Genomic DNA, 11,937 nt, shown 5'->3' on the forward strand with positions numbered 1-11,937 from the left:
AGGCAAAATGAAATACAACAAAACTTCCCACTGCGCTTTGACAAATATCAATACAGATATAAAAAATACAACAATATGTGTATATTTTGTTTTAAACAAAGCAACTTAAAAAAAAAAGAAAACCAAAAAGAAAGTCTTATAAAGCTTGTATGTATAAAAAAACCAACCAAACAGTTGCAACAGACAAACAGAAAATAAATTTCCAACGACCAAAAACGAAAAGTGTTCATCTATACGTATTTTGTTTCCTCATCTTCGAACTTATCATTTTGATTTTGTAATATACGACTCATGTGTTTCACCTCCGTAAAGAGCCCAAGTTTTTTGAGGTCTCTCCAAGATACTTCCAAGATCGATCCTTAGCACCTACTGTCCTTCTGTAAATAATGAAAGTGTTAACCGCACCGATCGAGATGTTTATTTTGTTGCACAAAAACCTTCAGAAACTCTATATTTTGTACTTTCCAACATCCACTTTTGACAGTACGTCAAAAAGCCAATCGAAACTAAGATCCAGACTGTCGATCTCTCTGAAACGTAACCCTCAGACTGTACCATATTCCATAGATCAGCTGCACAGTTTGATCGCAAGTGGTCCGTGTATCGTATAACGTATTTTGTTGGATGTTGTGGTAATCAAATGTTTTATTTATTTATTATATTCCTTTTTGACATTCCTTTAGTTTCTTATCGGTTACGTTATCGTTTGATGTTTTCTGAGTTCTGTTCAGATATTGGCTCCCAACTAACTTGCACTTACCGATTCGATTAGTTCTTAAGTCACACAAACAACTACAACTACAACAACACCAAGCCAACACCACCAACAAGAACAAGTACAACAACAGCAACAGAAACATGCGACAAAAGAAAAAAAACCAAAAAGCTACACTCAACTGTAAATTTATACAAATTGCAATAATAAACTTTTCTTCTTCTTCTTTTCACCTTTTTCTCGAAATATGCTTACCATAACAAAAAAAAATAAAAATAATTAAACATTACACCGCTCTCTGAAAAATACCACAACTCGAAAAACTCAACCGAATCAAAAAAAACAAAAAAAATAAACTAACCCAATCAAAACCTGCAATCCGAAACCGAAACCGTAACTGACCGTTACCCGATTAACCCGATACCGATACCGATACCGTAACCGCAAACCCACGCCACCCACCGTTCTCTCCGTTCCTTCACTGCAGGGTAACGCGGCCAACTCCTCCGAAACATCGATGGCCACCCAACCGGGCGGCTCCGTAACATCGCGGGCGGCGAGCGAAACCCGCTCGGGTCCGCCCGGATCGAGCAATGCGGGCGCCACAGGTAATAGCAGCGGTAGTACTCAGACCGGTGCCAAGTTCCGCCACGGCCTGTTACAGCTAATGATACACACGATAGATCCACTACACGATGGTAAGTTCGTTGAGTTGCCACAGTGTGTTTTGCACAAGTCAAGCCAAATGCCAAAAATGCAAACAAAAGAAAAAGAAAGCTACTAAAAGACCCCATAACGAAGTCCCCCGAAAACCCAGCAAACCATTATCTTCCCCGTACACCTCAATCCCAGTTCCAGTTCTATAACCTCTAAGCGCTGATGTACGAATTGCCTAAATCAATCATTTAATTATACAACTTGATAAGTAAAACCTATAATGTTTAACATAAAATAAAGCCTTTATGGATAAAAGAATTACTTCATTTTACACAGAGAAAAAATTCCAAGAAAATTGTTCTTGAATTGAGAACATTCGTTCTTAAAAACCGTGTAAATACATTTTGGTATCAATGTTGTCAATATTGGAACGAAATGGTGAGAAGGGAAAAGTTAAAATGAGCTTATTTAACAAATTTTTGATCAGAATAAACTACAGACTGGACTAAAAGTTTAGTTGTTGAGATATACTTGATTCGAGAAAAATAAAAACATTTTCATTTTAAAAATGTCGTTCTGTTTTTAAGAACATTTTCAAATCAGATGAGAACGTTACAATTTTCTCTGTGTAAAAGATAAAAGTATTATCGCCCAGCTCAAGAAATAGTTGTGTAATTTCGTAATTTCTGTTATACATGGCGTATGAGTAACTTTTATGTGTCTTCTTTCTATAGTCATATCTCAAAGCCTTTACGTAAATATAAAAACAATGATTCAATATGTATAATGTAATGAACGTTAAAGTTCTTCCTATAAAGATAATCTTTTTTAAAAGTGTTTAATCAAATAAACATTAAATATTGATTTACAATTTGTTCATCAGTGCCCTCCCAATCCGCCACGCTTACATCCAAAATAAGATAAATACAAATGCAATAACATCCAACTCTACTCTATATACTATACTATATATACTACCTGTACCTGTACCTGTTATCTATATCTGTTCTAAAGTAAAATTGTTCTATTCAGTTTCGTTTTGTTTTTCGGTTTCTCTAAAAAATTCTGTGTAAATTTCGTGTTCCTTCTAATTGGATGTTTGACTTGCCAGCCAGAAGTTACTTTCGCTCATCCTTCCACTTCTGCAGCTCTACCCAATTACTGTATCTCTATCTATATCTGTATTCTGTATCTATGTCTATGCTCCGATTTCCACTTCTACTTCCATTTCTCATTTGCGTTGCGTTGTTGCCTTTCAGTTCGGTTCGGTTTGTTATGTTTTGTTTTTCCTTCAGTTTGGTTTTAGCTTTCGTTGGCTTTGGTTCACTTTTTTAATGGCGACCTTGGAGCCACTTACCTAATTAGCACGCCAGGCCCAGACGCTCCGTCGACTAGAATTAGAACCAAAAAAAAAAAGAGGGGAGAAAATAGAAAAGAGTCAGCAGGCGCGATTGACAGCACTAACCCTTTGCTTTTGGGTGCGGCAGGAAGAGGAAAAGGTCATCGCGATATTGTTACTCCCACACCGGATAGATAGATTCTGTAGTTCTGCAAAGTTTCCAATCAGATTGGGCCCACTTTCCACCATTGATTTTGGTATGGATTGACTTTGTGTAGCTATAGCTACTCCATGAATATGTAGGAAAGACCTCAGTGTCGTTGCCACGGCAATGGCCCACAGAAAATTAAACGAATCGAAATGAGGCAGCTCAGGGGCGTGTTCGCCAAGGTTCGCAGGTGCGAAGTGTTAGAATTCGTGTAGCTCCAAGTGGGCCTACCTCAACTATCTAGCAGTTCTATGAGAGATATGTGAAATATTACAGAGGAGCTAAAGAAAAAATGCAATTAAGTTTCATTTTCCAATAACTATTCAGAGCAAGTTAGATATAATAAACTTATCTCCGTGAACATTTTTATATTTAACAGAAATGCATTGAAAAAACAAAAGTGATCAATTAAACTATCAAGAATACATATATTAACAATAACACAATAACATTACGTATTTCTGTCATTGTTAACTGACAGCAGAGATTTTAATTTAAAAGTTCCCCATTTTGAATAATTAGATGATTCAGACTTTTTAATTTAAAGCGGATCTCAATTAGAAACTGTTAAGTCAGGTCACAAGGGTTTATTCGTTCGACTTAAGTTGCTAATGCTTCACAAATACGCTATTTACTGATTTACTTTCGGCTTTGTTTTTCATTTTGTTGCAAACAAGAAAACCAAAAAATAAAACAAAAAGAAAAGCAGAAAAACCAACAAAAAAAAACAAAATAACGAAAATATTTTATGTTGTTCAATGTCAGTTTGGAGTTACATTTATACCAATATATCTATAAATATATATATACATATGCGTTATATATCTAGCATAGAGAACTTATCATAAATTCCTAGAGTTTGTGAGCGCAGTTCAATGGCATACGTACTGGCTAAATAACTAAATGAATATACTGCAAGATATAGATATACTGCAGGTCTTAATATATGCCATAGTTCGAGTACCTATGCCATTGAATGCTGGATTGAGTTGAGTTTGACGCGTGACAAAAACAAAACAATTTATATTGTACATATATTAACTATGCGTTTTTAATGTTGTATGTGTTAAACGTAATCATTATCGTAATTGTAATTGAAATTGTAATTAGTTAGCAACTAGTACAATTGGCTCGCAGCAATGCGGTTCGAAATCGGCTTCAACTTAGTGTTAGGGGCTCAGACTCATACATTATAATACTATACACCCCATCCACACCCGAGTAGATAGAAAACTATTAACGAGCATCGACTGCATGTGCGACTAGTCGAGCTTGTTTCAGGTTGTTTTTGCATAGGTCGGATCGCTTTTTGTCACTGGAATGTTCGTCATATATTGTTTACATGTGAGTTTCTTTCAACTCGTTATGCTCGTTGTATGGGAATTGTGTTTTTGGGCCTGATCTCAGTGGAAATCCGGCAGAGACGGGCGGAAATCGTTTTCCAAGCTCCGATGGCAATGATCTCGATAGAAATGGATAGATTATAATTGCCCTGCCACTTTGCTCGATTGCCAGTTTCCCTTAAGAACAGCCAAGATCGCAAGTCCCATCCCGAACGAAATAGTCGTGCTTTTGCTCAGTTCTCTGTATGAGCATGTTCTTCACTAGGTCTGTATTAAACCAACGTTAGCCATATCAGTACCGCTAAGAACCTCCCCTATATCTACCCACCGCGACACACACACATGCGATTTATAGAAACGTAAGCTAAGCTTAGATTTAAGTCTATCGGAATCGTGTACATATATACACACATATGTATATGTATATACCTAGAGCAATTCTAGAAAGGGGTCTTCCAAATGTAGCTATCTAGTCAGATGGTCCCCTGAGAAAATGTAAATTCAAAAGAGAACTTCACGCCGCATTGACAACAGAAAACCGAATCGAATCGAATTAAAACCCATCAGAAAACCCCGTCCGATCCCCAAGCATCATCAAAAAACCAGATCGAAACCTCAAATATTTAATCAGCTTAGTGCAAAACACAAGTTCACACTCAATAGCTCGAATCGGATCGATTCAGAGACAAAAGTTAGACCAAATACCCATGAGACTCTGACACGGTAAATATCAGTAGTGATCTCTAGACTAGACCTAGTTACTTATAGTCCTAGTTGTAGTCCTAGTCAGCTTACGAACCCCCTCCTCTCTGCTGTCCGCTCTTCGCTCTCCCTGCTCTCTTCCGCTCTACTCTGTCATATCCTGTACTGAACTCTACTCTATATAGACTAGACTGTATCCCCATAGCAATAATCTGTTAACTTACTCAAGCAACCTCCAAATGCTGTCTCGCAACTGACATCAACATTTTGTATAAAATATTTTCAATATACATATAGACATATATTTGCGTATATGAACGATCCAATCCAAACCCCTAAATGAGTAAATTTGATTGTAAATTAAAAGCCCTAAGAAAGAAACTAAATCTGAAAATGAAACTCGTAACTGGGTTAATTCGTTTATTTCTGATTTTAATCGATGCAATTTTATTCTTTCTTTTTCTTCTTTTTTTCTTTTGATTTTTCGCAAAAAAAAAATACCAAACCAAAAAAAAATATCAAATAAAAATAAACACTTGGATTTTGCGTTCAAAAAAACTGAATTCGTTGTGTGCCAACAAAAAAACCGAAAATCGAATACCGAAAACCGAATACCGTAAACGCACACACAACAACAAATACTACAACAACGACAACACCGCTACTCGCCACACACCAACACCACCACCACCACACTCGTGTTATGTGTACCAACAAACAATAAACAATAAACAAACAAACACTGCATTATTTTTCGAAACACTCGCAAAAAAAAAACCACACACAATTACAATGACAAAGATGATGTTCCAGGCAAAGTGGACGAGAAGGCGACGCAGCTGCACGCCATTGCCTCGCTGAAGGTATTGCTGGATGCCACCAAGCCGCAGCGCGGTGGTGCCACCACCTCGGCGGCCAACCACGTCAAGATCAACCTCAAGGAGACCACGCTCGCCGATCGTCCCAATGGGAACATCGACACCACCCTCGACTCGGTAAGTCCTCCTGACCACCTCCGTTTGCCCCCATTTGTGATCCGTACGATGTGCTAATGATATAATGCTCATGATTTTCCTTAGGCATGACTTTTCGTTTCGAATATCCGTTGATTTGATTTGAATTTTCGTTTCCTGTGCTTTCGTTACAAACTGATTGATTGTGTCACACACAATGCGCTGCATTCTTCATACAAGCAACAATTCGAATAAGTTTAATCGGTCATCTGAATATCGTTAAAAGGAAAGTAGATGTGTCCTTAAACACTGCGCCGCGATGAAAAGTAGAATCACCATAGAGCTAAGCGAAATGTTGTACTAAAACTACCGGCCTTACCAATTATAGCGAATATCGTAAACGAATATCGTAAAAATTAATTGGAAAATATGTTTCGAAAAGCATTACCTATAACGATATATATTTAAAGAAATATCCTTATTAAATATTTTTTGTCAGTCTTATAACGTATATGGTTAACCGCGTTTTCCTCAGTTCCATATATTCCCTTGTTTGCCAGACAGGTTTTACCGATAAAAAGTAGAATCACTTTAGTGTTAAGCGAAATATCTTACTAAAACTACCGGGTATACCAATTATATCGAATATCGTAAGTGAATATCGTAAAAAATAAATTCAAAATATCTTATGAAAAGCATTAACTTTTACTATATATGCTTAAAGAAAGAACCTTATTGAATATTTTTTGTCAGCCTTATATCGTATATGGCTAACCGGGTTATCCTCAGTTCGAAATATTACCTTATTTCCTAGACAGGGTTTAGCGACCAGTTCAAGCGACCTACCAAAATATACACACCATTTTCCAATTCTAGCTGTTGGCATGTTTCCTTTACATTGCTAATCCATTGATTGATTAAGCAAACTGATTGGTTAACTGATTGATGCAACGTTTGAACTGATTCTAAACTGAACCATGGTGTGTTTTTAATCCCCACCTAAATATATGTTTTGATGTATACTCTTCCCTCAATCTTTTTTGATGTGTTTTCTTGTTCGTTTCCCACTGTTTTTGCCGGTTACAAAAATGTGAAATGCCCAAGTGTGTAGGCCCGCCCAGAGAAAAGAAAAAAAAATACCAGAAAGATCTGTCTGTGTGTTTATGCAACGTTTATGTGTGACTTATTATGGATTTTGATTTACTTCTTTGACTTAAACTAAACAAAGATTTGTGTCCGAATTCTTTTCCATACAACTGTTCAACCCACCCACCGCCCACCCATCCCCACCACACACAACTCTCTATCTCACACACACACACACAACACACACGCCTCAACTTTCCTCCTGTCTACCAACTCTCAACTTTCTTTCGATTTGTTTGTGTATGTTTATCTCCTTTACTTTCGGAGTACCTTCATGCCCCCATCTCTCCACCCTCCATCCATCTCTATCGAACTATCTATCTATCTATATCTCTGTGTGTGTTCTGTCTTGCCCCAGATTAAGAAGAGCTAATTCGGAATAGTGAAATTTTTGCATACTCTTATACCGTATGACCCATTTGGAACTCATTTGCTTTGTGTCTTTACCTGATTTCGTTACTCGTACCTAGCGTTGAACCATCCACAAAAACATCTACAGTATATACCCAACAAATAGCCGATGAGAACCGAAGTCATTACAGCGCCTTGCATATTATAATTTCCATTCATATTTCACTAATGCGCTATGCAGTCATGCCAATGCTAAGTAGCTGCGCCCAAAAACCACCGATCACCACACCCACCCACACAGCGTGTGTGCTCGTATATCGTATCGTAATCGTTGGCATTTTTTTTAACGCGAACATTTTTATGCATAGACGCAAACTCTCGGCTTTGGCCCCCCATCAGCAGTATCAGCAAAAGCAGCAGCCTTAGTAGCATTGCATTCCGGATGCTTACGATATACCCTACCTCTTGCAGAGGGTTGTAAAGATTCGGTATCCGTCGTCTGTCTTCATAGTCTGTCTTTTCAGCTAGAGTTACTCGGTAAACCAGCATTACATATACATACACTCTTCATGCAGCATGGAGTATCAAAATCATTAGAAAAGATAGATAGCAAAGCTGCACAGAGATTCTGACGTTCTCATCTTATATGAAAATGTTCCTTAAAATAGAACGACATTTTCGAAGTTGAAAATATTTTCATTTTGCTCTAATAAAGTTGAATTGGCGGTATTTACATTGTATATCTCAACAAATAAACTATTAGTTCAGTCCGTAGAGTATACTTATCAAAAAGTTGTTAAATAAACTCAATTTAACTTTTCGCTTCTCACCATTTTGTTCTAATATTGAGAACACTGATACCAAAATGTACTTACACTATTTTTGAGAACGAATGTTATCAATTCAAGAACAATGTTCTTGGATATTTCTGTCTGCGTGAGAGCTTTTTGAGAATTGCTGCTGCGTATAGATCGAGCTGATTCACCGTGTAACCTCAGCTTTAAGTTGGTTGAAAACGATAAAGCTTTAACTTAGCTTAATATAAAAATCCTAAGCTGCCGCTGCAACGTTTACAACCAGCAAAAGAAAACCAGTGATAAAAACCCTTTCCCAATCTCATTTAAATCAAAAACATACCATCCATCTGCAAGGGTGTTTAAACTTCGGCCTGCCCTGAAGAATCTCGCTTCCTAGTTGGTTATTAATTACATTTTTTGTTTTGATTTATGCAAAGATCACAAAGCAAACAAACAAAATTCTGAGGTGCTGACTCGCCTCAATTACTGCGACCTCATTTGAATTCGACTCACAATTTGACGCAACATGGCTGGCCTCGTGGGCCGCTTTAAACCGAATTTTCCGAGTTGGGCTTCTGTCTTAAAGAAAATAAAAGAATATCTTTAAAAAAAAATATAACTGTTTAATCCACAACCAGCAAATTGTGTTTGTGTTTCCACTCTTTCCCGCTCCGTATGTGTTTGTTATGTAAACCCCGACTACCCACACTTCTTCTAAACATTGTGAACAACCTTCTTTCAAAACTATCTTTCTGTCTACCCCCAAAGAGTCTTCTACTTTTTCTAACAGCCTAAGTTTTAAACAAAGTTTTTATTTCCATAACTGATCTGATTCTGAGGACTTGGCCCTGAGATCCAAAACTTTATGTTTTCAAATCACTATATATACTTATAAATGTGTACTCTTCTCCCAAAAATTCTTGTCATAAAAATTTATAATGTATCTTGAATAATCAACCTAAAGCCATCGTTGAGTGGTCGACGTCCTAGCTGGATTGAGCAGAGGGTCAAAATTCAGACACGCAAATTTAGCATCAAAGTTAGTTTCATGAACAATTTTTATTGATCTCTCTTTACCTATCTTTCTCTCTATATCTATCTATCTTCGCTCTTCTATATATTGCATACAATCTTTATCATTTTCTGCAACAAATATATCGTAAACGATGAAAATGTACTTTTTTATTTATATTCAGTAACAAAGAAAATATCAGACAATTGCACGCGAGTCGTACACAAAAGCTCCTTGGCAGTGGCCTTGATAATAAAGTTATTCATATTCAAAATATGAATTTAAAATTCTTTTATTTTTTAATGAAAAGCGTATAGCTTGGGACAAATAAAAAATATTACAAATTAAATTACTGATAGCAGTGTGATTGATCAGTCAGTTTTATAAAAATACCGGCTACGCGTTCCGCACAGTATCGAATATCGTAAATGGAATCACTTCAAGCTGAATGATGACTAATCATAAATGCCCAGAACACAAAGTCCAAAAACCGCAGCCCCGTCAATGACTAACCCATGTCTTTGCGCTCTTGAAAAAATAAAATGAAATACACTTGAAATAGTTGGGAATCTTAAGTTACTAGCCAGGAGCGTGGAGTGTAGACCGCATATAAATTTCCACTTAGTTGTTGCATTTGCAAAGCTTCTGAGAATCGTCACCACTAAACCAAGAAAAACACACATTATTGCTTCAGTGTAAAACACACGTATACTTCGAGTAGCAATAACCCTAGTGATATGAAACCTAGTCTTAGGCACATCTTTTTAACCAGTTTTACTTTCTACTTTTGTTCACGATTGATCGACCTTGTAGACCGTGTCTGTGTGTTGTTGCACTTGCAAGTCTAACTTGAGCATGCCCACTGTACCAATGCACCAATGTAGTACCACTGTACCTGCGATGCTGATAGAACTCTGCACGTTTTAAGTCTAACCATCTCTCTGAGCACAAATCAGTATCGTATCGTAATTGTAGTCCTGCTAGAAAGTAAGTGCACCCCTTTGAACTCGAACCACACTAAGTATCTTGATCGAACCGACACCGAACCCACTTAAATCCCGCCAAGCAAGCTCTAAACGCCTGTCTGCGAGTTCCCGCCAGAGAAATGAAACCCAACCAAACCAAAAAAAAAACCAGACAACATCGTTCGAATCTAATTGCAAAACCCGAAAGCGAAGCAAAATTTGTACTATGACAAAAGCTACCCGTAACCGACTCATGACCATCTGTAAACATAGTTCAAAACGCATTCCACCTCAGAACCCGACCTCGAAATCAATCAACCACCTTCAACCACTGGCGAGCGAGCCCCGCTCCACTCACCCACACCATAAGCCACACACCCACATTTTTACTATATATTTTATACAACAAATTCCGTATTACATATTCAATATGATATATACCTATATATATACCCATATACTACGGCTAAATACTAACAGAATTCAGTCGAGTTCGGTCCAAGTCCCTAATCGCCAATCTCTTCCTCTGCCTTGACCAAAAGGCGCCCGAAATCGAGGATGAGCCGGAACCCCTGAGCATGGCCTGGCCGGACACGGCGCGAAAGCGGCTCACCTACGTCCTGGTGGCCCCGCTCCTGGTGCCCATGTGGCTCACACTGCCCGACACGCGGACGCCCCGCGGCAAGCGCTTCTTTCCGGTCACCTTCATCGGCTCCATCGTGTGGATAGCGGCCTTCTCCTACCTGATGGTCTGGTGGGCCAACGTGGCCGGCGACACGGCGCGCATTCCGCCCGAGGTACACTTACCAAACCAAATAGCCTGGAATAGCTTTTTAAAGTGTTTAGCTTAAAGTAGTCTTAATGTTAGAGATTCATTTTAAAGAACCTAAACTTTTTCTATATAAGAATAAATACCCTTATTTGGCAGCATTTTAAAAATTTTAAAGACTTATGTTAGACCTAAAATGATTTTTAAAAGAATTATATTTTGAAGCCAAGATAGATCTCTGAAGGACCAAAAAACTGTGGATAACTTCATTATTTTTATTAAAAGTACAGAAGCTAAGTCGTCTTATACATCCAGTTGGTTTTATAATTATTTTTTAATTAAGTTATGGCCATAAGACACTTGCTTAAGACTCGATTTACTTTCTGGATTAATTATATAAAGGCATGAAAAACTTATAAAAGGTCATGGCAAACGTAAGAAAAGAGGGTCGACAGCTGAAATGTTTAGAAATTTATAAATAAGTCTTTATGACTTTTTAAACAAGTTCCGTAAGTTGGTAGATCCATTCGCAAGTGCCATATGGTTCTTGGAGATCAATTAAAATGAACATTAGAATTAAAAGAACGTAATTAAACTTTATAAAAAAATGTTTTTATAACTAAATATTTTGAGTACAGAAACTATATTTTCCCATAGACTACTTGTCTCAAAATAAGGTAACAGGAAAATGCCAGTTATGTCTGATATTCTAGTTCATAAGAGGTTTTTTTGTGCGCTTTTCCTGTTTCCGCCGCTTATTTACCCTTTACCCTCCACTTCTTTCCCCGATAGGTCATGGGTCTGACCTTCCTGGCGGCGGGCACCTCCATTCCGGACTTGATTACCTCGGTGATAGTGGCACGCAAGGGATTCGGCGACATGGCCGTGTCCAGTTCCGTGGGCAGCAACATATTCGACGTGACCGTGGGGTGAGTAGTGGGCCATTACCGGCTCCTGGCTTTTGGGCCAATCCTGTCGAG

The 11,937-nt window shown here is 37.8% G+C and overlaps 1 protein-coding gene across 10 annotated transcripts in view; it reads left to right on the forward strand.

The window, feature by feature from the left end:
* LOC119546205 (sodium/potassium/calcium exchanger Nckx30C) overlaps positions 1–11,937 on the forward strand; it is a 39,804-nt gene that overhangs the window by 21,624 nt on the left and 6,243 nt on the right. For 2 of the 10 annotated variants that reach the window (XM_037852331.1, XM_037852333.1), the window contains exons 4-8: positions 1,203–1,413; positions 5,766–5,959; positions 9,176–9,250; positions 10,731–10,985; positions 11,750–11,886. In XM_037852331.1, coding sequence (XP_037708259.1) covers positions 1,203–1,413; positions 5,766–5,959; positions 9,176–9,250; positions 10,731–10,985; positions 11,750–11,886 — 872 coding nt within the window. The remainder of the gene's footprint in view (positions 1–1,202; positions 1,414–5,765; positions 5,960–9,175; positions 9,251–10,730; positions 10,986–11,749; positions 11,887–11,937) is intronic. The other 8 variants (XM_037852337.1, XM_037852340.1, XM_037852338.1 and 5 more) reach the window with 5 other exon arrangements.

The sequence above is a fragment of the Drosophila subpulchrella genome, chromosome 2L, assembly GCF_014743375.2.
Source record: "Drosophila subpulchrella strain 33 F10 #4 breed RU33 chromosome 2L, RU_Dsub_v1.1 Primary Assembly, whole genome shotgun sequence".
NCBI classification, from domain to species: Eukaryota; Metazoa; Arthropoda; class Insecta; order Diptera; family Drosophilidae; genus Drosophila; species Drosophila subpulchrella.